General features: G+C 41.5%; 3 protein-coding genes across 8 annotated transcripts; 1 reads left to right on the forward strand and 2 right to left on the reverse strand.

The window, feature by feature from the left end:
- LOC138415204 (keratin-associated protein 9-2-like) lies at nucleotides 1-25,567 on the forward strand. The gene is made up of 2 exons (XM_069543451.1): nucleotides 1-314; nucleotides 24,904-25,567. The coding sequence occupies exons 1-2, from the start codon at nucleotides 1-3 to the stop codon at nucleotides 25,565-25,567; spliced, it is 978 nt and encodes a 325-aa protein (XP_069399552.1).
- LOC138414732 (keratin-associated protein 9-9-like) lies at nucleotides 8,288-8,863 on the reverse strand. Its single transcript, XM_069542516.1, has one exon. It carries the CDS (start codon nucleotides 8,861-8,863, stop codon nucleotides 8,288-8,290), a length of 576 nt encoding a protein of 191 aa, XP_069398617.1.
- LOC138414731 (keratin-associated protein 9-2-like) lies at nucleotides 20,594-21,472 on the reverse strand. Of its 6 annotated transcripts, none has more exons than XM_069542513.1 (3): nucleotides 21,426-21,472; nucleotides 21,072-21,245; nucleotides 20,594-20,879 (listed from the first exon to the last, which is right to left on the reverse strand). In XM_069542513.1, the coding sequence occupies exons 1-3, from the start codon at nucleotides 21,470-21,472 to the stop codon at nucleotides 20,594-20,596; spliced, it is 507 nt and encodes a 168-aa protein (XP_069398614.1). The 6 variants fall into 6 exon arrangements, with proteins under 6 accessions (XP_069398614.1, XP_069398615.1, XP_069398616.1 ...); XM_069542514.1 differs by having other exon boundaries at nucleotides 20,594-20,987; nucleotides 21,210-21,266; XM_069542515.1 differs by having other exon boundaries at nucleotides 20,594-20,867; nucleotides 21,189-21,359.
- Nucleotides 25,568-26,943: the final 1,376 nt, after the last annotated feature.

Genomic DNA, 26,943 nt, shown 5'->3' on the forward strand with positions numbered 1-26,943 from the left:
ATGACTCCCTCGTGCTGCTCCCCGCGCTGTCAGCCCACCTGCTGCAGGACCACTTGCTGTGAGTCCAGCTGCTGCCAGCCCTGCTGCCCCCCCACGGGCTGTCAAACCACCTGCTGCAGGACCACCTGCTGCAAACCTACCTGTGTGACCAGCTGCTGCCCGCCCACCTGTTGCAGCAAACCCTGCTGTCAGCCCACCTGCTGTGAGTCCATCTGCTGCCAGCCCTCATGCCCTCCAAATTGCTATCAAACTAGTGAAACCACCTGCTGTAGGACCACCTGCCACAAGCCTACTTGTGTGAGCACCTGCTGTCAGCCCACCTGCTGTGGGTCCAGCAGCTGTGGACAAACCTTCAGTGGGTCCAGCTGCAGCCAGCCTTGCTGCCAGCCGGTGTACTGTGCCCCTGTGTACTGCCACAGAATCTGCTACCACCCCACGTGCTGCTGCCTGCCTGGGTGCCAAGACCAGGAATGTGGGTCCAGCTGCTGCCAGCCTTGCAGCCACCCTGTGTGCTGTCAGACCACCTGCTGCCGCCCCAGCTGTGTGTCCACCTGCTGTCGGCCTTCCTGTTGCTGATCACCTCACCAAAGAACCCCTGCCTCCTAGCAACACTTTATAGCAACTGAGTTGCTACTTGGGGACAAAAAATGATTCCTTAGACTTTGCTGACAACTGGTATGCTCTACCAGAATTTGTTAACCCATCTGCCTCTTTAAAAGCTTATAAATCAGCTTGATAGAGTGCAGAGGGTTTCCCCCAGTTGTCTTTCTCTGGTGTAGGAGCATCATGTGCCAGGCATCTTTGATAAGGAATTATGTTTCGGTTTTTGTTCTGAAAATAGGACTGACCATGTTGTACTTCTAAGTAGCTTAGGAAAACAAGTCCTCATAATGTTTCATTAGGTTTCTGCAGCTTATCATAATTAACATAATCATATGTTTCTCTATCAATATTCCCATGTCTCTTGTGACCTGCGTTTTCCTTTTATGGTACCTTGGAATTGTCTTCCTAGAGGCAGTAGTCTTGCCTGTGTGTTTCTCAATAAATTCTTTGCCATAATCTTCCTACATTGTGTTTGATTTTTACATGGCCTTCCTGATATAGAGATTAAAGTACATACTACATACTATATGCATTATCCATTATGAGTATCATGTTAGCTCTCAGAATCAATTATTAGCTCATTAAGTAGATTGTGTAGTATGCTTTAGCTAACAATGAACACACTCATCAAGGATAGAGTCTTCTGTTCCTGCTCACAGGTGTTTACCTTTACATCCCAAGGAAACTGATGCTTGAACCTCAGTGACGAAGCTGTAGTTGTTGTCTTTGTTTATGTACAGTTGCTGGGCATGGACACACCCTAAGATATGCCAAGGAAATTACGTTCAGACTATTTCTCCCTACTCTCTACCTCTTCTTGATAACCATCCCTCAGCGATTAGTAGCTGTAAAAGAACCCCTGTCCCCACACAACACCTTATGTTAACTGACTTGCTACTGAGGACAAAAAATAACTCCTTAGACTTTGTGACAACTAGTAAGCTCCACCAGAATTTGTTACAAATCTCTCTTAAAAAAACTTGTGAATCAGCTTGATGGAGTTCAAAGAGCTTCCCACTGGTCTACCTACATGAGGAATGCAAACTGATCAGATGATGAACACGACTGAGTGACTGAACTGAACTGAACTGATATTCCTTCAAAGAGATGTGACTTTCACAGTGTTAAAGCCTTCAATCCTGGATGGGAAGCACAGATTCCCAAGAATGTTACCTTGAGTTCAGTTGAGAGGATTCACTCCTACATCACTTTCTGAAACCATGTGTACTACCTCTGTGGATATATTTGGTACTACCTAAGAGGAATCAGGTAATGGTCTTTGGGTCAAGATATACACTACATCCAGAAGACACGATATCAAAACCATGTGTTGTCACCTCTAAGTTGGTTCTTTGCCCCACATTTGCAAGACCACTCCAATTGTCCATGGGGCCAGTCATCTCTGTCATGTGATGTATGGTAGAACAGGTAGCTCTCATGTTTGTGTGCCTGTTGTTGGTCTTGTTCTTCAAAAAGTGGGTCTCTTGGTCCAAATTGATGCTATTCAGAATCCTATGACAATACTACTCTAGCCAACAGTACAGCTGATAGGGATGACAAACCCATGTTTAGAACATGCAGTCCTAGAAAGGAGAACCTGTCTCTTTTCCTACTAGTCTGAGAGGATAACTTGCCTTTGTGTGGCGTGGTGAATGAGTTATGACGCTAGCGCATCGGTGCTCAGCAACATTCTCTGCTTCTGACTGGCAGCACATAGAGTAGGGGCAGCCATGGTGAGAGGGAGCCTATGCTATTGGGTTCACACAAGTCCTCTATCACTGCCAGTGGAAGCTTTGTTAATGCTCCCTTGTGCAAATATTGATGCACCCAAAGACAGAGATGGGATGAGTTGTTCCAAATTTGTAGTTGTCTAGTGCCTTCTCTATTATGAACACTCTGAAGATCATGATGTGGGACACAAGTGGGAAATACTTTCTGTCCTCAACCCGTCTTTATATAAATAATTATTCTCCAAGTCTGCTTATGTTCCAGTCTTGCTTCTCCCAAGCTCAATCCAGTCAGGATGCTCGTTGTAAACAGCCAACGAACATCATTGTGAGGCCACTTTTCCTCAAAATAAATATGTCGTGCCCATGTGTACTGTTGATTGTTCAGAGTAACTATTTTCTCTTTCCACTGCCTTTGAAGAGCAAAAGTGTTATCTGTGGTACTCAAAATTCTCCACCTGGTATAAAAACTTCTGTGGGGCTATGGACTGGTGAAACTTAAGGCACTGTATGTTTATATATTATGATCAACTAGATTTTGCAAGAATCAAGTGCAGTTATTACCTGTGTATTCTTTAGTCATTGAGGGCAGCACAAAACTCTACTGTTCTCCTTGGATGTGGTACAAGTTCTCATACCTTCCAATACCTTGACTTTGTTGCTCTTCAGTCTCTCTGCTGTATCCAATTCTTTGCAACCCATGGACTGCAGCACATGAGGCTTCCCTGTCCTTCACCATATCCTGGAGCTTCCTGAAGCTCATGTCCATTGAGCCGATGATGCCACCCAACCATCTCATCCTCTGTCATCCCCTCCCCCTCCTGCTTTCTATCTCTCCCAGCATCAGGGTATTTTCCAATGAGTCAGGTCTTTGCATCAGGTAGCAAAAATATTGGAGCTTCAGCTTCAACATCAGTTCCTCCAGTGAAAATTCAGGGTTAATTTCCCTTAGGATTGACAGGCTTTATCTCTTTGCAGTTCAAGGGATTCAACACCACAATTCAAAAACATTGATTCTTTGGCAATCAGCCTTCTTTATGGTCCAACTCTCATATCAAAACATGACTATGGGAAAAACCATAGCTTTGACTATAGGGAACTTTGTCAGCAAAGTAATGTCTCTGCTTCTTAATATGCTATCTAGGTTGGTCGTAGCTTTTCTTCCAAGGAGCAAGCGTCTTTTAATTTTATGGCTGCAGTCACCATGTGCAGTGATTTTGGAGCCCAAGAAAATAAAATTGGTCACTGTTTTCATTGTTTCCCCATCTGTATGCCATTAGTGGTGGAACTGGATGCAATGATCTTAGTTTTTCGAATGTTGAGTTTTAAGCCATATTTTCACTCTCCTCTTCCACCTTCATCAAGAAGCTCTTTAGTTCCTCTTCGCTTTCTGCCATAAGGGTGGTGCATCTACATATCTGAGGTTATTGATATGTCTCCTGGCAATCTTGATTCCAGCTTGTGCTTCATCCAGCCTGGCATTTCACATGATGTACTCTGCATATAAGTTAAATAAACATGGTGACAATATACAGCCTTGAGGCACTCCTTTACCAATATTGAACCAGTCTGTTATTCCATGTTCGATTTTAATTGTTGTCTCTTGACCTGCATACAGGTTGCTCAGGAGACAGATAAGGTGGTCTGGTATTCCCATCTCTTGAAGACTTGGAAGTTTGTTGCCAATTTGTGTTAAGTCAGGCAAAACCAATACAATATTATAATTAGCCTCCAATTAAAATATATAAATTTATATTTTAAAAAATTAATTCAGTAGTTACAGCAAAAAAAAAAAAAAGTGAGGCATACAGGTGCTTCCCAGGGGTGCTAGTGGTAAAGAATCTGCCTGCCAGTGCAGGAGACTTAAGAGACATAGGTTTCATCCCTGAATTGGGAAGATCCCCTGGAGGAGAGCATGGCAACCCTCTCCAGTATTCTTGCCTGGAGAATCCTATTTACACAGGAACCTGTTGGGCTATTTAGTCCATAAGTTTGCAAAGATTTGGACTTTACTGAAGCAACTTAGCATGCACCCATGCAGGCATACAGTGTTAAACAAGAGACAAAACCTTAGATTATCATGGAACAAGTAAGGGAAAAACCAATTCTCTAGTGATGAATAGATTTGTTTTCCTGTGATATTCTTGAAAATATAACAATTGTGGTTTTTCAAAGGCATCTGCTTATGAACCGGTTGACCTGTAAAAGCAGGGGGAAGAGAAAGAAAACACTTGTAGATTAATACATAAGTGGTTCAGGATGGGGAACATGCGTATGCCCGTGGCGGATCATGTTGATGTGTGGCAGAACCAATACAACATTGTAAAGTAAGATAGTCATAATAATAACAAAAATACACAAGTGGACATAATATGAAAGAAAGTAGTGGGAAATTAACACAACATTGTAAATCAAATATAATTAAATAGAAATAAGTTAAAAAATAAAAAATGATTACATAATATATATGAAAAGTATGTTCTGTACATTTTCCCAATAAGGCTAGTGAGTGGCTGAACAAGAATCTGAGTACTCTTCCATATGATTTTAATTCCCGTAACTAAGTGAGTGATAGTTGCTCGGTTGTGTCCAACTCTTTGCAACCCGATGGACTGTAGCCTGTCAGGCTACTCTGTCCATGGAATTCTCCAGGCAAGAAGACTAAGAGCTGTGGTCTTTCCTTCCTTTATAGAGATTTTATGGTTGAAGATAAAATCAGAAGTAAATAAAAGCACAATCTAAGAGTGAGTTTAGTAAAGAAAGTGCGTGCAGGCATGTTAAGTTGCTTCAGTCGTGTCTGACTCTCTGCGATCCCATGTACCGTATCCTGGCAGGTGCCTCTGTTCATGGGATTCTCCAGGCAGGAATACTGGAGTGGGTTTTTATGCCTTTTTCAAGGGGATTTTCCCTCCCCAGGGATCTCTTATGTCTCCTGCATTGCCAGGCAGGCAGATTCTTTATCACTAGTGCCAGCTGGGAAGCCCAGTACAGAAAGTGAATAATGTAAATTAGAAACATCTTAAAAAGGCACAGACACACTCATAAGAATGATAACATATGTTCATGCATTTCAATGGTATTTCATTCCACTAAACCATAATCCAGTACATTTAGAATATTTAGAGAAAATATTTAGACTTAATCTTAACACTATAGATCTAGTTGGAAAGTTTAGTGACTGGGGCCTCAGGGAAAAATGAACATCTGCTGTCAGTAGGGAAATGCTGGGCATTGTCCAAAATGCACCCTGGGAGGTGAGAAAGTACATGCCAGGGGTTAGTGTGAAACAAATGTGATTTTTCAGTGTGCGTATCTTCTACTGGGGAGAGTACTGCTCAGTAACTGCTCAGTAATGCCACTCTAGCTGTCTAACAAGTGATCCCAATAAGCAAAAGATTCAGGAGACCAGGCTGGGAGGGGAATGGGGGATAGATGTTAACATAATCACTGTTGATAGGAGATGTCTGAAAAAGGAATGGGCTACTATGGAGACAAGATATCTCAACTAAACAGCCAGTTGGCAGTAGGGGTATTGTGTCTTTGATTTGCAGCTTCTGTGAGTTAATTCTAGCAGGAGACTATAAGGGTTTCTTCCATTACTGAGTCTCTGCGAAGTCCCTACATTCTCTGTCTTGCTCAAACGCTGTAACTGACATTGATTGCTGGCATTGCCGTCCTTCTCTGAAATCCACAAGCACTCAAAGGTGTAACATTAAAATATTACATGGTGCCATGAATTTATGACATTTGTTCACCTGGGCAAAATGTAGCTCTCTCCCTCCAAGTGCTTTCAAGTTGATAGCTATTATTTTGACAAATACACAGGGTCCAAAATTATTCTTGTAGACTCAGAAATCTGTTCTTATTTACATACAAAGGTTGAACCCCTCTCCTGAGGCATAACAATTTATCTATCCTATTATTAATATGCACATTTATTGATCACAATTATAATTGCAGGAACTATAGTTTCCATAGTTCATTTGATCAGTTATTTCTCTGTGCATGAATACCTACAAGTAAAGTATTACAACAATAATCAGAAGGTCATTTTGTGAGCAATCAGAAGTATATGGAATAACAGAATGCTGAGTGGCATCTAATGCACTCAGGTCGATTATGTAGTCTTTGATAAGGGCGGGAAGACCCAGGTGCAGGGCCCCCTCCCCTGTGCAGTCTTGGTTGCACTGCCACCCTTGATTGTGTGCCTCTGCCGACTGAAATCCCATGGCTGACTACTCCAACCCCATTTCAAAAACACACGTTCATTTTTCAAATCCTTTCCAGGCAAGACGAAATTCTCCTAGTCTTGATACCGTAATTTCTCTATAAGTTCTTTTGTATAAATTGCTTCTAGTCCTACTTGTGTCTTATAAGTTAGACTTTAGAAGGGTCAAGCCATCAGCTGTAGTTGACAATGACTATGCATGCAAAATTAAAAAGAAAACCCATCTATTGATAAACTATTAGAAGTAATGAGGAAGTTTGGTTATACTATATGAACTAATTGCTGTTTTACATGTCAGAAACAGGACTTTCCCAGTAGCCCAGATGGTAACGAATCTGCCTGCAATGCAGGAGACCCAGGATCAATCCTTGGGTCAGGAAGATCCCCTGGAGAAGAAGATGGCAATCCACCCCAGTGTTTGTGCCTGGAGAATTCCATGGATAGAAGTCCCTGGTGGGCTACAGTCTATGGGGTCACAAAGAGTGAGACATACACACCCTTACATATGAAAACACACATACACATACATATGAAAACACATATGCACACACATTTCACATATGTAGAAAACACACACATGTTAGAAACACTGAAAAATTAGCATTTTAAGTTGTACCCTAAAATATCATAAATTATGAAACACCTAGAAATAAAAATGGGGAAGACCTCTACAGAGATCAGTACAAATACTTTCACCAAGCAATTCGACTTGTAGATATTTATCCAATAGAAATGTTTATATACGTGTACCAAAGAACCTGTTCTAAAACTTTTAAAGCAGCATGATTTTATTAGCCCCAGGCTGCAAACAATCCACACATATATCAGTAGTAAACAAATGAAAGGTGTCATATGCATTCAGTGGAAGATGACACAGTAAGGAGATTAAATGAACTTCAGATAATTACATGGATCAGTGTCACAATCCTAATATAAAGAACAAGTGGCCAATTATATAGTATCTCATTTATATCAAGTTTAGAAAAATCATGAACTTGCCTACATTTGGGAATGAGTGAGAGAATTTGAAGACAGCAAGTTCTATTTCTTAAGCTGGTAAGAGTGACAGGAGTGTTCACTCGGAGGCAATCTACCAAGTTGGTCATTTTCTCATGCGAAATAGAAATAGTAAATGTGGGGCACTGTATGAGCTCAGAATGAATAATTCATAGCTTATGCGTATGTGTATAAATCCTCACATCATGAATGTTACATAAGAACACAAAGCACAATATGAAATGAATAGTGGCACAAGGTTTATTTAGAAATTCAGGTAAGATTCCCTGCTTCTGGGAGACACTAGAAGTGATTATAAAAAGAAGAAAGCAGGATATAAGAATCATGAGTACATTGAAAAGACACATGATTATGAAGATTATTATGAAGATAGCAGCAGAAACTGAAGAAAGTCATGAGTATGTGTCTTCATAGTTACACGTAGAGGGAAGATGAAGATCCTGATTTCCGAGTCAAAGTGGAGACCATCACTCCATATCAAGGACACAGGAATGTGGAACATGACTCATATACACAGGAGTAAGAGAATCAAGGGGAAGTCCTCCCCAGTCTATCAAGCTGATTCTCAACCTTTTAACCAGGGAGATTAATAACAAAAATTTGGTGATAGAACATTGGCTGTAGCAACATTTGGAAGAAAAATTTGTTCTGGAATGCCAAATCAGGTGATGAGAAGGTTGGTTTGAGAGACAGTGATTCTTTAGCAAAGAGATCAGCAGCAGCTGGACACGAAGCTGGGGTGGCAGGAGGTGGTCCTACAGCAGGTGGCCTGAAAGCAGACAGGGCGGCTGCAAGGCTGGCAGCAGCTGGACCCACAGCTCTGGTCTTGGCACCCAGGCAGGCAGCAGCACGTGGGGTGGTAGCAGATTCTGTGGCAGTACACGGGGGCACAGGAAGCTGGCTGACAGCAAGACTGGCCGCAGCTGGACCCACTGAAGGTTTGTCCACAGCTGCTGGACCCACAGCAGGTGGGCTGACAGCAGGTGGTCACACAAGTAGGCTTGTGGCAAGTGGTCCTACAGCAGGTGGTTTCACTAGTTTGATAGCAAGTTGGAGGGCATGAGGGCTGGCAGCAGATGGACTCACAGCAGGTGGGCTGACAGCAGGGTTTGCTGCAACAGGTGGGTGGGCAGCATCTGGTCACACAGGTAGGTTTGCAGCAGGTGGTCCTGCAGCAGGTGGTTTGACAGCACGTGGGGGGGCAGCAGGGCTGGCAGCAGCTGGACTCGCAGCAAGTGGTCCTGCAGCAGGTGGGCTGACAGCGCGGGGAGCAGCACGAATGGGTCATTGTGTCAGTGGTGGAGGGTGGACTCTGGCTCAGAGCTGAGTTTCTCAGATTCTGAGGACTCCTCCTGTTCTGGGCTTTTATATCCTGGACCCCCAATGTTGGGACCAATAAACAGGACTTTCCTGGTTGTTATTTATGTTATGGTTGTAGTTTTGGATAATTGTCATGGAGGAAGTTGCCTTCTTAGTGTTTTATAGAGAGGCCTCTGTAAATCAGTGTTTGATCTTTTCCTTAATTGGGTCTCGTACTTCAGAATCTTTCCTAGAAATGAAAAGATCAGGAATCATCACCAGCAGCATTTCTGGTCATGTGACGTCATCTGGTCATGGGGTAGTTCCTGCTGGCTCTGTGAAGGGCAGAACTGTTCTCCTTTCACAGCTTTGTTCCTTTGGCTCTGCTTAGATTGAGACGTGCCTCGAAAGGGGTGGGATGCTGATGCATTCTGTGATGAATGAAGCCTGCTTGAGTCCAACTCTGATCCCTAGAAACTCGGGTTCAAGGCTTCCACATCAGTCCATATCTGGACAACTTACTCAATACATTTCCCAGTTTTATCAGAGACATTCAGGTAGAGGATATTTTGCACAATGCTTTTTATGTGAAAATTGGCACCAAAGCAGGAGACTAGAAGCAGGCATAGAAGCAGTACACTGGGTTTCAGACAGCATCAACCAATTAATATTCCATTCCTATTTTGTAGCATCCCTATTTTGTAGCTTGGAGAAGGCAATGGCACCCCACTCCAGTACTCTTGCCTGGAAAATCCCATGGATGGAGGAGCCTGGTGGGCTGCACTCCATGGGGTCGCTAAGTTGGACATGACCGAGCAACTTCACTTTCACTTTTCACTTCCATGCATTGGAGAAGGAAATGGCAACCCACTCCAGTGTTCTTGCCTGGAGAATCCCAGGGACGGGGGAGCCAGGTGGGCTGCCGTCTATGGAGTCACACAGAATCAGACACAACTGAAGCGACATAGCAGCAGCAGCATTTTGTAGCTGGGTCAGTGATCTGAGGTGAGACCTCCCACTTATACACAGATTTTTAAAAATTGAGTCAAATACAATGATAGCCAAGGCATATTTGAATTTGGCAATTTCCATATTTTAACAGATGTTGAATGTGTGAGACATAATTTCTTAATTTTTTTCCTGTGCAATTCTCTCCCTCTCTCTCCTCTAGTTATAAATGTAGGAGTGTAATTGTCATGTCATAGGGAAAGAATATGGGCTTCCCTGATAGCTCAGTTGGTAAAGAATCCACCTGCAATGCAGGAGACCCTAGTTCGATTCCTGGGTCAGGAAGATCCACTGAAGAAGGGATAGGCTACCCACTCCAGTATTCTGGCCTAGAGAATTCCATGGACCATAGAGTCTATGGGTTGGCAAAGAGTCGGACATGACTAAGCTACTTTCACACAGAGGGAAAGAATATAGTCAACAATATTAAAAAGAATAAAACAGTGTTTCAGCATTTCACTACCATCAGTGTTATGTGCTCTCCTGTCTATTGTGAGCTTTCTGAATGCTACTGGCATGTGTCTCTCTTGTTTTTATAAATTTAGGTATAACTTCATAATACATTATATTAGTTTCAAGTGTAAACATAATGACTTGATATTTGTATGTCTTGCACAATGACCACAGTAAGTCTAGTTAAACTCCATCACCAACTTCAGTTCCAAATGTTTTGGAGAGATGAGAGCTTTTAATATTTACTCTCTTAGCAACTTTCAAATATGTAAGAGAGTATTATTAACTGTAGTCACGATGCTGTGCATTACCTTCCTCATGAGTGTATTTATAACTGGAAGCTTGTGCTTTTGACCCCCTTTACCCATTTTGCCCACCCTCCACCACCCCACTCCAACTCTGCCTACCATTAATGTGTTCTCTCCATCTGTGAGCTCAGGGTTTAGATTTTTGGGTTTCTTTTGCATTCCAAATATAAGTGAGATTATATAGTATTTGTCTTTCTGTCTGACTTGTTTCACTTAGCATAAAGTCTTCTAGGTCCATTTATATTGTCACAAATGGGAAAGCAGATCATATTTTCCTGCTGAATTGTATTCCATTGCATAATACATAACATATTTTCTTCATTCATCCATTGATGGACACGTTGGTTGTTTCCATATCTTGCCTACCGTAAACAATGCTGCAATGAACATGTGGGTGCTTATATTGTTCCCAGTTAGTGTTTTGTTTTCTTCAGATAAATACCCAGAAGTGGAATTGCTGGATTGGATAGTAGTTCTTCTTTCCATTTTTGAGGAACAGGCATAGTATTTCTCATAGTGACTGCGCCAATTTATGCTCCTGTAAACAGCCCACAAATGTTCTTATTTTCTCCACATTCTCACCAAGACTTGATGTAGCTCGTCCTTCTCATTATAGTCATGCAAAACTATGAGGTGGTAACTCATCATGCTTTTGATTTGCATATCCCTGATGCTTAGTAATGTTGAGCTCCTTTCTAGTACCTGTTGCCCATCTGTATGTCTTATAAGAAAAAAATAATGTCTAGTCTGAACGTCTGCCCATTTTTTCGATCAGATTGTTTTTGTTTTGTTTTGTTGTTATTGGGTCAAGTGAGTTCTTTATCTATTTTAGTATCAATCCTATCATGTATATGATTTGCAAGTATTTTCCCCCAATCAGTAGGCTGCCTTTTCATTTTTTTTACCATTCACTTTACTGTGTGGAAGCTTTTTTCTTTGTGCCATACCATGTGGCTTGTGGGATCTTAATTCCTGGACCAGGGATTCAACCCAGGTCCCCAGCTGTGAAAGCACAGAGTCACACTCAATGGATCACCAGGGAATTCCTGCTTTTTGGTTTGATGTAGTCCCACTTTACTTTTCACCTTTGTGTTTAGTGTCTTTTTTTTTTTAAGCACCAAGACCAATGTTAAGGTCTATGTTTCCTCCAGAAATTTGATGGTTTCAGATTCAGGTTTAATCCATTTTGAGTTTTCTTGTCTTTTTGCCTGTGTTGGTCTTCATTGCTGTGTGCAGACCGTCTCTAGTTGGGGTAAGTGGGAGCTACTCTCTGGTTGAGGTGTGCAGGCTTCTCGCTGTGGTGGCATCTTTCTGCAGAGCACAGACTCGAGAGTGCGGGGGCTCCAGTAGATTTGGCAGGTGAGCGTATTTGCTCTGAGGCACGTGGAATCTTCCCAGACCAGGGATCAAACCCACGTCCCCTGCACTGGCAGGTGGATTCTTAACCACCAGACCACCAGGGAAGTCCATTTTGAGTTAATTTTTGTGTATGGTGTAAGATAGTAGGTCAGTTTTATTCTTTTGTAAGTGGCTGTCAGTTTTTTCAACACCATGTATTGAAAAGACTGTATTTTCACCATTGTATATTCCTGGCTCCTTTGCTATAGATTAATTGGCTGTAGAATGTATGGGTTTATGTCTGGGCTCTCTATTTTGTTCCATGATGTATGTGCGTTTTTATGCCAAACCATACAGTGTTATTTACTATAGTTTTGTAACACACTTTGCTATCAGCAAGCATTATGTCTCCAGCTTTGTTTGACCCGGAGGGATGGTACGGGGAGGGATGAGGAAGGGGGGGTTCAGGACGGGGAAAGCGTGTATACCTGTGGTGGATTCATGTTGATGTATGGCAAAACCAATACCATATTATAAAGTAATTAACCTCCAATTAAAATAAATAAATTTATATTAAAAAATTTAAAAAGAAAAAAAAAGATTGCTTTGGTTATGAGTTTTCTATGCTTCCATACACATATTACAATTTTTTTTCTGATTTTGGTGAAAATGCCATTAGACTTTCAATAGGGATTGCACTGAATCTGTAAATTACTTTAGGTAGTAAGGATATTTCAACAATATTATTATTCTAATCCCTGAGCAAAAAATTTGTTTGTATTTTCTTCAATTTCTTTCACCAATATATTATAGTTTATGGTGTTTACACTGTAGTTTGCAATGTTCTTTCATTTCTGATATTAAATTTGAGGCTTCTCTTTTTCTTAGTGAATCTAGCTAAAGTTTTTAAGTTGCTTACCTTTTTAAAATAAAAACAGCTTTTAGTTTTGTTGATCTTCTCTCCTATTTTTTCCCCCTTTTTAGTCTCTGTTTCATTTATTTCCACTATGATCTTTGTTTCCTTGCTTCTGCTCACTTGGGACTTCCTTTGTTCTTCTTTATCTAGTTCCTTGAGTGTAAACTTAGGCAGTTTATTTGAAATTTTTTTGTTTCTCAAGCATTCATTGCTATGAGCTTATCTTTTAGAACTTCTGTTTCTGCACCCCATACGTTTTGGTATGCTGTAATTCCATTATCATTTGTCTCAAGGTATTTTAAATTTTCTCTTTTGATTTCTTCTTTGATTCATTGGTTGTTCAGTTGCATTTTATTGAATCTCCACATTGTGAATTTCCAGTTTTCTTTCTAATGTTGGATACTACTGTGGTTTCAAAGTATACTTTATATAGTTTCAATCTTTTTTAACTTACTATGAGTTTGTTTAGTGAGCCAACATATAATCTATCCTGAAGAATGTAAAATGTGTGTTTGAGAAGAATATGTATTATGTTGCCCTTGAAAGCTGTATTCTATATATGTCTGTCAAGATGGATTTATATATGGTGTCATTTAAGCCAATATTCCCCTGTGTATTTTTTGGTCTGGATGATCTGTCCAACGGTGAAATTAATGTCCTCGAGTGGACTATTAATGTCCTCAACTATTACCATATACTTGTCTACTTCTTCATTAGGTCTGTAAATATTTGCATTACATTAATACATTTAGGTTATCCAATAGCATAAACATTTTGACCACAACATTCTATAAGCAATTCTATAATTAGTGTTTTGCAACAAAAATACAAATATATAAAAATCATGTAAGTAAATATATATTTATATATAATATTTATTTATATATTTATCAAAAAACATACAAAAATATTTTGTTAAACTAGTTTAACATCTTTACTTTTTCAATAGTCTCAAACTGCAAACTATAGATATATGAGATATATATATATAATATTTGGGGGATGGAAGAATTTTATAGCTGCAATTTAGAATGCAGAGAGGGTTTTTGTTTTTTTTTTTTGGCCTTCGGTGTTGTCCAGCCACTCATGCATTCGTCTTCATCAAACGTTTGTAAGCATCCAGTGTGAGAAAGAATATCATCTAAACAAAATTGTTCTTTGGCCTAAGAATGTGATGACACAGTAGAAAGAATTAAGTAACTTCTTGCAAAATATATTATGCTCCAAAGAAGTCTCTGAATTGATTCTTACAGACTCAGAAACCTGCTCTGATTCACGTACCCCTCTTGAGGCATAATAATTTTATCCATTCCATAGACTAATGCCAATTTATTCATCACAATTGGGCTTCCCTGGTGGCTCAACTAGTAAAAAACCCACTTGCCAATGCAGGAGACACAAGAGACCTGGGTTCAGTCCCTGAGTCAGGAAGATCCCTTGGAGAAGAAAATGGCAATCTACTCCAGGATTCTTGCCTGGAAAATGCCATGGGCAGAGGAGCTAGAAGGCTGTAGTCCATGGGGCTGCAGAGAGCTGGACACAACTGAGCAGGCGTGCACACACACACGCATTAACCACAATCATAACTGTAATGACGACAGTTTGGACAGTCTATTAGACCCGTCATTTCTCTGTGCAGGAGTATCTAAAGGGAAAGTCAAACAGCAACTAGAAGTTCATTTTATGAGAGCAAAGAATCAAAATAAGTATTAGGAACAACAAAATGTTGAATAGTATCCCAGGCACTCTTGTCAAACACGTGGTCTTTCCTAAGGGGCTGGAAGACTCAGGAGGAGGGCCCCTCGTGCCTGTGCACTGCCAAACCTTGTATGTGTGCCTCTCCTGACTCTGACCTTCCATAGCCAGCTGTCCCATCCCCACTGAAGAAACACACATTCATTTTTCAAATCCCCTGCAAGCTTGAGGAAATTCTGCTAGTCTTGATATCACATTTTCTCTCTAAAGTGTCTTTGTATAAATTGGGTCTAGTCCTATTTATGTCCGTAAGTACAACTTCAGAGGGAAAATCCTGTCAACTGCAGTTGATATGACTATGTATGTAAAAAAGATTTTTTTAAAGCCCATCGATTGGTAAACATTTAGAAATAATTAGGAAGTTTGGTTATAATATCAACATACATAAATTAATTACTTTTATATATGTCAGAAATACTGAGAAATTAAAATTTTAAGTTGTACTCTATAATAGCATAAACTATCGAGTAACTAAAAGAAGAAATATAATAAAAGTGGGAAAGACCTCTACAGAGGACAGTATAAACACTTTGACGAAGCAGCTCTACTTGTAGATATTTATCCAACAGAAATGTTTATCTATGTGCACCAAAGGACCAGTTCATAACAACATTACTTTTATTATCCCCAAACTGCAACCAATCCACATATATATCAATAGCAAATAAATAACATGTGTCATATTCAATCACTGGAAGACTATACAGCAAGGAGAATGAATGAACTACCCGAAAATGACATGGATGAGTGTGACAATCGTAATATAAAAGGAAAGTGACCGATTCTGTACTATTGAGAGTTATATTTGAAAGGGTTGGGCTTAAGTTCTATTTCTTAACCTGATAATAGTGCCATTCATTCACTTTGAGATAGTTTATCAAGTTGGAGATTTTCTCACAAGAGAAATGGAAAAAATAATTTGTGGGGGATTGTATGAGCTCAGCCTTTCATCATGAATTCTGTTGTTGTTTAATAGCCAAGTCAGGTCTGACCCTTTTGCGACTCCATGGACTATAACCCTCCAGGCTCCTCTGTCTATGGGATTTCCCAGGCAAGACTACTGGAGTAAGTTGCTGTTTCTTTCTCCAGATGCTGTATAATAACCAAAGACACAGTATGGGATGAATAGTGGCACAAGATTTATTTAGAAATCCAGGTAAAATTCCCTGCATCTAGAGAGACAACTCAAAGTGATCATGAAAAAGAAGAAAGTTAGATACAAAAATAATCAGTATAGTGAAAAGATACATGATTATGAAGACTATTATGAAGATAAGTATCTGAAACTAAAGAAAAAGTCATGAGGATTTTCCCCAAAAAATACATGTAGAGAGAAGGTGAAGATCTAGATTTCAAAGTCAAAGCCAAGATGCTCCATTATAATGATGAAGGAAGCCGGCGCATGACCCACACGGATAGGAAGGGGAGAATCAGGGCGAAGTCCCCTACATTCCATCAAGCTGATTCATGAGCTTTTTTATAGGCAGATGACTAAGAAAAAAAATCAGCATCGTTTGGAAATGAATTTGTCCGAGGAACAGCAAGGTTGATTTGTGAGATGGTGGTTCTTTGGTGAGATTTTCAGCAGCAGGAAGGCTGGCATATTCAGTTACACAGATAATTGGGGTATTTTTAGGTGATGGAGAGTCTAGGTATGAGCCCTGGGGCTCTTCCATCCAGGGGGTCTGGTTTTCCAGTTGATATGTCATTTCTATAGATACGGGGCATATAGCTCAAAGTCCACAGTCTGGCCCAAGATGGAGTCCTGCTTTCAAGATGGAGCCTGTTCTGTCTGTTTCCTCCTTCATATATATACCTATGGTTGATTCATGTTGATATATGGTGGAAACCATTGCAATATTGTAATTATCCCCTAATTAAAAATAATATTTAAAATAATTACCAACCCAATTCCATTTGATTCCTACAAAATCAAATTGATCATAATATATGAGCATTCAATATCATAAGTTTCATCAACTGTTAACTTCAGTAGAAGCTTTTAAGCCAAATGGAGAACTTTGATTATGACAGATAACACTTCTGCTGTGCAAGGGTAGTGGAAAGAGAAAATACTCACAGTGAACAGTGAGTCAGTACACATGTCCATTATATATATGTGTATATATATGTATATTTTTTTTTCCGAGAAAATGTGCCCTGAGGAAATGATGTTCTTTGCCTATTTGCATGTGGTAAAAGGACTGACTGTTTGGATTGAGCCAAGGGAGGAGCAAGAGTGGAAAGTACAGGGATCTGGAGAATTCTTAGATGGAGGCAGGTGTGAAGGCAGAAAGTGTTCCCCCCTTGTGTCCCACATCAATGACCTCCAGAGTGTTTACCACGAAGGAGACACGGGACAGCTACAAGTTTGGGATCTCTTATCCCATCTCTGTCTTTAGGTGCATCGATTCTTATACAAGAGAGCATAAAGGGAGTATCCATGGTGGCAGGCGTGGGAGATGTGTGTGGACCAACAGCACAAGCTGGCTCTGACCATGGCTGGCCTTGCTGTACATGCTGTTAGTCAGAAGCAGAGAATAACATCCCTCAGGAAGCCTAGCCATTGAACTTGAAGGCAGGCTAGTTTTCCTCTTAGGTTACATGTGCATGGAAAAGACAGCAATTCTTCTTTACCAAGATTCCATGTTGTAAACATGGATTTGTTGTCCTTATCAGCAGTACTGTCCACCAGCTTATAGTAACATTGTCATAGGATTCGGAATCATCCAACTTTGGACCCACTGACCCACTTTTTGATGAACAAGATCAACAAGAGGCAAATGAACATGTGATCTACTTGTTCTGCCATACATCACATGACAGAGATGGCCGGCCCATGGAAAATCAGAATCGTCTTGTTCAGTTCAGTTCAGTCACTCAGTCATGTCCGACTCTTTGCGACCCCATGGACTGCAGCACACCAGGCTTCCCTGTCCATCACCAACTCCTGGAGCTTACTCAACTCATGTCCATTGATGCCATCCAACCATCTCATCCTCTGTCATCCCCTTCTGCTGCTCTCAATCTTTCCCTGCTTCAGGGTCTTTTCAAATGAGTCAGTTCTCCACATCAGGTGGCCAAAGTATTGGAGTTTCAGCTTCAACATCAGTCCTTTCAATGAATAGTCAGGACTGATTTCCTTTAGGATGGATTGGTTGGATCTCCTTGCAGTCCAAGGGACTCTCAAGAGTCTTCTTCAACACCACAGTTCAAAGGCATCAATTCTTTGGTGCTCAGATTTCTTTATAGTCCAACTCTCACATCCACCCATGACTACTGGAAAAACCATAGCTTTGCCTAGATGGACCTTTGTAGGCAAAGGAATTCTCTGCATTTTTTCTTTTTTATTTTTTTTACTTTATTTTACTTTACAATACTGTATTGGTTTTGCCATACATTGCCATGAATCCACCACGGGTGTACATGCGTTCCCAAACATGAACCCTCCTCCCACCTCCCTCCCCATAACATCTCTCTGGGTCATCCCCGTGCACCAGCCCCAAGTATCCTGTATCCTGCATCAGACATAGACTGGAGATTCGTTTCTTACATGATCGTATACATGTTTCAATGCCATTCTCCCAAATCATCCCACCCTCTCCCTCTCCCTCTGAGTCCAAAATTCGCTCTACACATCTGTGTCTCTTTTGCTGTCTCGCATATAGGGTCATCACTGCCATCTTTCTAAATTCCATATATATATGTGTTAGTATACTGTATTGGTGTTTTTCTTTCTGGCTTACTTCACTCTGTATAATCGGCTCCAGTTTCATCCATCTCATTAGAACTGATTCAAATGTATTCTTTTTAACGGCTGAGTAATACTCCACTGTGTATATGTACCACGGCTTTCATATCCATTCATCTGCTGATGGACCTCTAGGTTGTTTCCATGTCCTAGCTATTATAAACAGTGCTGTGATGAACACTGGGGTACATGTGTCTCTTTCAATTCTGGTTTCCTCGGTGTGTTCTGCACAACAAAGGAAAATATAAGCAAGGTGAAAAGACAACCTTCAGAATCGGAGAAAATAATAGCAAATGAAGCAACTGACAAAGAACTAATCTCAAAAATATACAAGCAACTCCGGCAGCTCAATTCCAGAAAGATAAACAACCCAATCAAAAAATGGGCCAAAGAACTAAATAGACATGTCTCCAAAGAAGACATACGGATGGCTAACAAACACATGAAAAGATGCTCAACATCACTCATTATTAGAGAAATGCAAATCAAAACCACAATGAGGTACCACTTCACACCAGTCAGAATGTCTGCAATCCAAAAGTCTACAAGCAATAAATGCTGGAGAGGGTGTGGAGAAAAGGGAACCCTCCTACACTGTTGGTGGGAATGCAAACTAGTACAGCCACTATGGAGAACAGTGTGGAGATTCCTTTAAAAATTGCAAATTCTCTGCTTTTTAATAGGAGGTCTAGGTTGGTCATACGTTTTCTTTCAAGGAGCAAGCCTCTTTTAATTTCATGGCTGCAGTCACCATCTACAGTGATACTGGAGCCCCCCAAAATAGTCTCTCAATGTTTCCATTGTTTCCCCATCTATTTGCCATGAAGTGATGTGACCAGATGCCATGATCTTAGTTTTCTGAATGTTGAGTTTTAAGCCAAGAGTATTAAGCCTCTTTCAGTTTCATCAAGAGATGGCTGACCCATGGAAAATTAGAATGGTCTTGTAGATGTGCAGTGAAGAACCAACTTAGAGATGACAACACACGAGGTTGATATGTTGTTTCTCAATACGGTACATATTTTGACCTAATGGCCACTATGTGGTTCCCATATAGGTAGTACCATGTATATCCACAAAGGTAGTATACATGGTTTGAGAAAGTGAAGTAGCAGTGAACCCTCTCACTTTAACTCAGGGTAACATATATGGGAATCTGTTCTTCCCCTCCCCATGGATCTACACTCTCCTGGACTGAAGGTTTTAATACTATGAAAGTCACATGTTTTAGGGAATAAAGTCTATGTTTAAACTGTCACCTGGTCATTTTGGACTCCTCATCTAGATAGACCAGTGGGCAGAGAGAGGAGTTTCTAATTTCTGAGGGGTCATTATCGTAAAAAGATAGAGGGCAGGGAGAAATAGTCTGAACATAATTTCCTTGGAGTCTCTCATGGTGTGTCCAGGACCAGCAATAGATAACCACATGAACAACGAGAGCAACTATAGCTCGCCAAGGACATAGTCACTGAGGTTCAGACATCTATTCATCCTTCCTTGGGATGTAAATGCAAGTGCCCTTGAGCAGGAACAGAAGACTTCATCCTGGATGAGTCTGTTTATTATTAGGTAAATCACACTACACAATGAAATGGGTTTTTAATAATGAGATAATCATTAGGAAGGGGGCTAATATGATGCTCATATTGGATAAGACATATAATATATAAATCTCTATATGAGGAATGTGGTGCAATAAATCAAACACATACAGAAGAATTGTGGTACACCATTTATTGAGAAACATACAGGTAAAACCCAAAGTGATTGTAAAAGGAGAAAGCATGATACAAGAACTATGAGGGTAGCAAAAGAGAAAATATGATTATAAAGTTTATGATAGGCTATAGAAACCTATAGGAACATTCTGAGATCTGGTTTTCTTAAGTTACTCAGAAGAACTAGATGGTCAATCCTATTTTCAGAGTCAAAACCAAGACATACTCCCTTATCACAGATGCAGGAAGGTGGCACATGGTCCTCCTACACCAGAGGAAGACAATTGGAGGAAGCCCCCCGCACTCCGTCAAGCTACTTCACAAGCTCTTAAGCAAGGAGATGAGTAACTGAAATTCTGGTCGAGCACGTCAGTTGTCAGCAAAGTCTAGGCAGTGATGTTGTTTTGTCCCCAGGTAGCAAGTCAATTAATAGAAGGTGCTGTATAGGGACAGTGGATGCTTGGCAAGGTGATCAGCAGCAGGAAGGCTGGCAGCAGCTGGACACACAGCTCGGGCGGCAGCAGGTGGTCCGACAGCAGGTGGTCTGACAGCAGACAGGGCGGCTGCAAGGCTGGCAGCAGCTGGATCCACAGCTCTGGGCTTGGCACCCAGGCAGGCAGTAGCATGTGGGGTGGTAGCAGGTTCTATGGCAGTACACGGGTGCACAGGAAGCTGGCTGACAGCAGTTAGAACCACCGCAGGGTTGTCCACAGCTGCTGGATCCACAGCAGGTGGGCTGACAGCAGCTGGTCACACAAGTAGGTTTGCAGCAGGTGGTTTCAGTGATTTGACAGCAAGTTTGGGGGCAGGAGGGCTGACAGCAGCTGGACTCACAGCAGGTGGGCTGGCAGCAGGTGGTCGCACAAACAGGCTTGAGGCAGGTGGTCCTGCAGCAGGTGGTCTGACAGCTGATAGGGCGACAGCAAGGCTGGCAGCAGCTGGACCCACCGCAGGCGGGCTGACAGCAGGTGGTCACACAGGTAGGTTTGGAGCAGGTGGTCCTACAGCAGGTGTTTTCACTAGTCTGATAGCAAGTTGGGGGGCAGCAAGGCCGACAGCAGCTGGACTCACAGCAGGTGGGCTGGCAGCAGGTGGTCACACAAGTAGGCTTGAGGCAGGTGGTCCTGCAGCACGTGGTCTGACAGCTGATAGGGCGACAGCAAGGCTGGCAGCAGCTGGACCCACCGCAGGCGGGCTGACAGCAGGTGGTCACACAGGTAGGTTTGGAGCAGGTGGTCCTACAGCAGGTGTGTTCACTAGTCTGATAGCAAGTTGGGGGGCAGCAAGGCCGACAGCAGCTGGACTCACAGCAGGTGGGCTGGCAGCACGGGGAGCAGCAGGAGTGAGTCATGTTGTCAGTGGTGGAGTGTGGACTCCTGTTCAGAAGTGAGTTTCTCAGATTCTGATGACTACTTCTGTTCTGAGGCTTTTTATACACTGGACCCCCAGTGTTGGGACCAATAAGCAAGACTTTCCTTGTGTATGCCGTTTTTGTAGTCAATGGGAAATTATCCACGAGGAAATGATTTCTTTAGTGTTTTGAGGCCTATTTAAATTAGTGTTTGATCTTCTTTTTAATTAGGAGTAGCACTTAAGAACCATTTCCAGAAGTGAAAAAGAATAAGGAATCATCGCAGCAGCATCTCTGGCATGTGACATCATCAGGTCATGGGATAGTTCTTCCTGCCTTGGCCAGGGTCGGAACAGTCACCTTTTCTTTGTTCCTTTGACTGTGCTTAGGTTGAGACTTGCTGGATGCTGATGCATGCTGTGATGAATGAAGCCTGCTAAAGTCCAAGTCTGATCTCAGACAAAGTCTGAGATTCAAGATAATCACGTGTATCTATATACATGAGTTTCTTTTTTTAAAATTTTTTTGAAATATAAATTTATTTACTTTAATTGGAGGTTAATTACCTTACAATATTGTATTGGTTTTTCCATACTTCAGCATGAATCTGCCACAGGTATACACGTGTTCCCCATCCTGAATTCCCCTCCCACCTCCCTCTCCATACCATCCTTCTGGGTCATCTCTGTGCCAGGACTTGGAAGCAACCTAGATGTCCATCAACAGATGAATGGATAAGAAAGCTGTGGTACAAATACACAATGGAATATTACGCAGCCATTAAAAAAGAATACATTTGAATCAGTTCTAATGAGGTGGATGAAACTGGAGCCTATTATACAGAGTGAACTAAGCCAGAAAGAAAAACACCAATACAGTATACTAACACATATATATGGAATTTAGAAAGATGGTAACGATAACCCTGTATGCAAGACAGCAAAAGAGACACAGATGTATAGAACAGTCTTTTGGACTCTGTGGGAGAGGGAGAGGGTGGGATGATTTGGGAGAATGGCATTGAAACATGTATATACATGTCTTTCCAATCAGTAGTGACTGACCTAAAATGTTTCCCAGCTTCATTGGGTACATTTAGGTAGAAGGTGTTGACAGGTTGTTCTTCACTAACTTTTCAGCACCAAAGCTGGAATGCAGGCAAAAGCTGTACCCTGTTTTCAGGCAACATCAATGCATTAATGTCCCATAACTATTTTTAGCTGGATCAATCACCTCTGGTGAGACATCACAACTTGCACATGCTTTCTTTTATAATTTGTGACAAAGAGGTAGATAGGATGATATTGATAGATTTATAGATTTCAGTAAATGTGAAATGTGTCAGGCATAATATCTTAAAGTTTTTTCTGCCCTCTCTTTTAGATACACATGTAAGAGTGTCACTGCCATGCCACAGGGAAAGTATATAATCCACAGTGCTAGAAACAATAAACGTGTTTCAATATTTCTCTACAGCAGTGTCATGTACTCTCCTGCTATGAGACTCCTGAATTCTCCTGGTATGTGTCTAGCCTTGGTTGTTTGTTTTAAGTTGAGCTGTAATTGACATGGCCTTATGTTGTTTATAGGTGTTCTGCATAATAATTTGATATTTGTAGATGTTGCAGAGTTAGCACTGTAGGAAGTCTAGTTAACGTTAACATCTGTCACAATTGATAGTTACAAAGTCTTTTTTCTTGCATGAGAGCTTTTAAAATCTACTTTTCTAGCAACTTTCAAAGATTTCAGTATTCTTAACTATGGTCATTATGCTGTACGTTACATTCCCCATGCGTTTATTTTATAACTGGAAGCCTGTGCCTTGTGATCGCATTTACCTATTTCACCCACCCCACCTCCAACCTCTGGCTACCATTGATATGTTCTATCTATGAGCTCAGTTTTACAAAAACTTTTTTTAAGATTCCATGTATAAGTGAGATCTCATGGTATTTGTCTCTCTCTAACTCATTTCATTTGGCTTAATGTCCTCAAGGCCCATCCGCATGGTCATAAATGAAAAGATATCCCTCAGAAAGAGTCCATTTGAGTCTGAGGAGTCCAGCTTCATTCTTTGGCACAGGGTTGCCCAGTTTTCCCGCCACAATTTATTTAAAAGATTGCAATTTCCTTATTGTATTAATATATTCTCGGCTCCTTTGTAATAAATTAGTAGGCCATAGAATGTGTGGACTTATTTCTGGCCTCTTCATTCGATTCCACTGATCTAGGTGCCGGTTTTTTCCAATCCATACTGTTTTGTTGGTATAGCTTTGTAATACTATTTGGAATCAAGGAAATGATGCTTCCAGCTTTGTTCTTCTGTATCACTATTGCACTGGCTATTTTGTGGTTCCATACACATTTTAATTGTTTTCCTTCTTTCTGCCACTGGAACTACATTATCATTTTATCCTTTCTACACTATCATTTTATCATTTCTACTGCTATTGACTGTATGTTTCCCATTTCATGGCAATCATACTCTAACATATATATCTAAAAGAGAGAAAATGAGGCCTAAAAGCTTTAAGAAATTGTGGCTGAGATTCCACATTTGTTGGAATATGTAAATTTACAGATTCAAACACACCTTAGTTATTCTCCTATCTAACCTGCCTGTCACAAATTATAGAAGAAAGTATATGCACGTTGGGATGTCTCACCAGAGGTCGTTAGCCTAACTAGAAAACAGCAGTGAAGCAGTAAGGAAGGGATGCTGTTTGAAAATAGGATTCAGCTTTGCCTCTGTTCCAGTTTTGGTGCTGATTTTCATTTGAAAAACAATGTGGCAACCATCCTCCACTCAGATGACCCTGATAAAACTGGGAAACATTTCAAACCAGTTGCCAAATGTAGATATATATAGATACATGTGGAAGTCTTAACTCTGACTTTGTCAGAGATCAGGCTTGAACTCAAGCACGCTTCATTCATCACAGAATGCATCAGCATCCCGACCCTTTCGAGGCACGTCTCAATCTAAGTAGAGCCAAAGGAACAAAGCTGTGAAAGGAGAACAGTTCTGCCCTTCACAGAGCCAGCAGGAACTACCCCATGACCAGATGATGCCACATGACGAGAAATGCTGCTGGTGATGATTCCTGACCTTTTCATTTCTAGGAAGGATTCTTAAATACTAGACCCAATTAAGGAAAAGATCAAACACTGATTTACAGAGGCCTCTCTATAAAACACTAAGAAAGCAACTTCCTCCATGACAATTATCCAAAACTACAACAATAACATAAATAATAACCAGGAAAGTCCTGCTTATTGGTCCCAACATTGGGGGTCCAGGATATAAAAGCCCAGAACAGGAGGAGTCCTCAGAATCTGAGAAACTCAGCTCTGAGCCGGAGTCCACCCTCCACCACTGACACAATGACCCACTCGTGCTGCTCCCCGCGCTGTCAGCCCACCTGCTGCAGGACCACTTGCTGTGAGTCCAGCTGCTGCCAGCCCTGCTGCCCCCCAACGTGCTGTCAAACCACCTGCTGCAGGACCACCTGCTACAAACCTACCTGTGTGACCAGCTGCTGCCAGCCCACCTGTTGCAGCAAACTCTGCTGTCAGCCCACCTGCTGTGAGTCCATCTGCTGCCAGCCCTCATGCCCTCCAACTTGCTATCAAACTAGTGAAACCACCTGCTGTAGGACCACCTGCCACAAGCCTACTTGTGTGACCACCTGCTGTCAGCCCACCTGCTGTGAGTCCATCTGCTGCCAGCCCTCATGCCCTCCAACTTGCTATCAAACTAGTGAAACCACCTGCTGTAGGACCACCTGCCACAAGCCTGCTTGTGTGAGCACCTGCTGTCAGCCCACCTGCTGTGGGTCCAGCAGCTGTGGACAAACCTTCAGTGGGTCCAGCTGCAGCCAGCCTTGCTGCCAGCCGGTGTACTGTGCCCCTGTGTACTGCCACAGAATCTGCTACCACCCCACGTGCTGCTGCCTGCCTGGGTGCCAAGCCCAGGAATGTGGGTCCAGCTGCTGCCAGCCTTGCAGCCGCCCTGTCTGCTGTCAGACCACCTGCTGTAGGACCACCTGCTGCCGCCCCAGCTGTGTGTCCACCTGCTGCCCTTCCTCCTGCTGATCCTCCTGTCATAGAACCATGTGGGACACATCAGTCTTCTGACAGCTAACATATGAGTTCTCCAGTTACTGCCGCAAGCTCCACTGCCAGGCTTTATCAGCATCCAGCATGCAGCCACCATCTTTCTATGAGTCATATTCCCGATTAAGAGGCTCTCTGAGGTGGTATGGTAGCATGCAGTTGACTTCAGTCTGCCTTTCTCCATCTTCCTTTTCTATTAAACTCTGTGATATCTGCAAGTTTTAGGTCTCCTGCCTTGCAGTCATTGTGTCAGCCTTGCAAAAATGATCACCACTTTTCTTGAGTAACCTAAAGCACAAATCACCGTGTTGGTTTTCTTAGGTTTCTTTCATGTTTACTACTTCATAAGTTTTTTCCCTAATGGACTCATTAGAGAAAATGACTCATTCTATTTTACTTCCTCCTCCTTAGGATTACCCTGTGTTGTATTCTCAGCTGTGATAAAGCTTCTCTGATTTCTTCCGAATAAAGTCTTTGCTGTCTTCTAACCTATATTCTGATTTGACTTTTTATACAGCATTTTCTTTTAAGTCCTCTCATTCATACTGTATTTCTGAGCCTGATAATGACCCCTAAGCTTGTGGCAGAACCAAGGTGATTGCCCCCCTCTTATGGATGAATAAAAGCCACTCAACTATTCATAGGTAGAATTTGGTTGAGAGCTAGGGTCTCTTTTGTTTGTGCTCCAGGGTCTTACAATAAGATCTTACTAGAAGCACAAAGTGATCTGAGCACTGGGAATATGTGTGCTTTGGATTGCCTGTGTACCATTGAATACAAGCCTTTCCCTATGCAGATAAATTTCCTGTTTAAAAATGTATTCTCTCAGCTATTTTCCAAACTTCAGTGACCATTTGCCCACATAAGGCCAATAGGCTGGTTTTAAAAGCCAACTACTAGGTTTAAGAATCTTTTATATTCCTGGCACTCTGCTGGCACATTCAAGCCAGAAGCTTATCTAAAAACACCTGCTTTTTTATGTCAGAATATGTCATGCTGGGATGGTCTAGTTAGATAAGTCTGGGGTTTCCTAGGGCCACAGATACTATGGAATATTAAAAAGGAATCTGGTGAAGCATATACATTCAGCCATATTTCTTTTACTTCTAAATTCTAAGTTCATTTTTTCTCCAAATTAAAATATTATCAAGACGATTATGTATGTATGCAGAACTGAGAAACGAGCTAACCACACCATGGAAATTTTACCTTAGAGCTATCCACAGTCTCTACAAAACATTCTGAGGTTTATGACATGAAACTGAAGCATGAATCAAATCCAGATGTGTCTGGGATTCTCTGAAGACTGCTTAGTTTATAATAGGGGAAGGAGATAAGGTGCAGTAATAATATGT

This window comes from Ovis canadensis, chromosome 11 (assembly GCF_042477335.2).
Source record: "Ovis canadensis isolate MfBH-ARS-UI-01 breed Bighorn chromosome 11, ARS-UI_OviCan_v2, whole genome shotgun sequence".
In the NCBI taxonomy this organism is placed as follows: Eukaryota; Metazoa; Chordata; class Mammalia; order Artiodactyla; family Bovidae; genus Ovis; species Ovis canadensis.

Coding starts and splice junctions, on each gene's coding strand:
- LOC138415204 (XM_069543451.1), top strand. CDS start 1: ATGACTCCCTCGTGCTGCTCCCCGCGCTGTCAGCCCACCTGCTGCAGG. Junction 315..24,903: donor TGTGTGAGCACCTGCTGTCA/GCCCACCTGCTG, acceptor CACCTGCTGCAG/GACCACTTGCTGTGAGTCCA.
- LOC138414732 (XM_069542516.1), bottom strand. CDS start 8,863: ATGACCCATTCGTGCTGCTCCCCGCGCTGTCAGCCCACCTGCTGCAGG.
- LOC138414731 (XM_069542510.1), bottom strand. CDS start 21,472: ATGACTCACTCCTGCTGCTCCCCGTGCTGCCAGCCCACCTGCTGTGAG.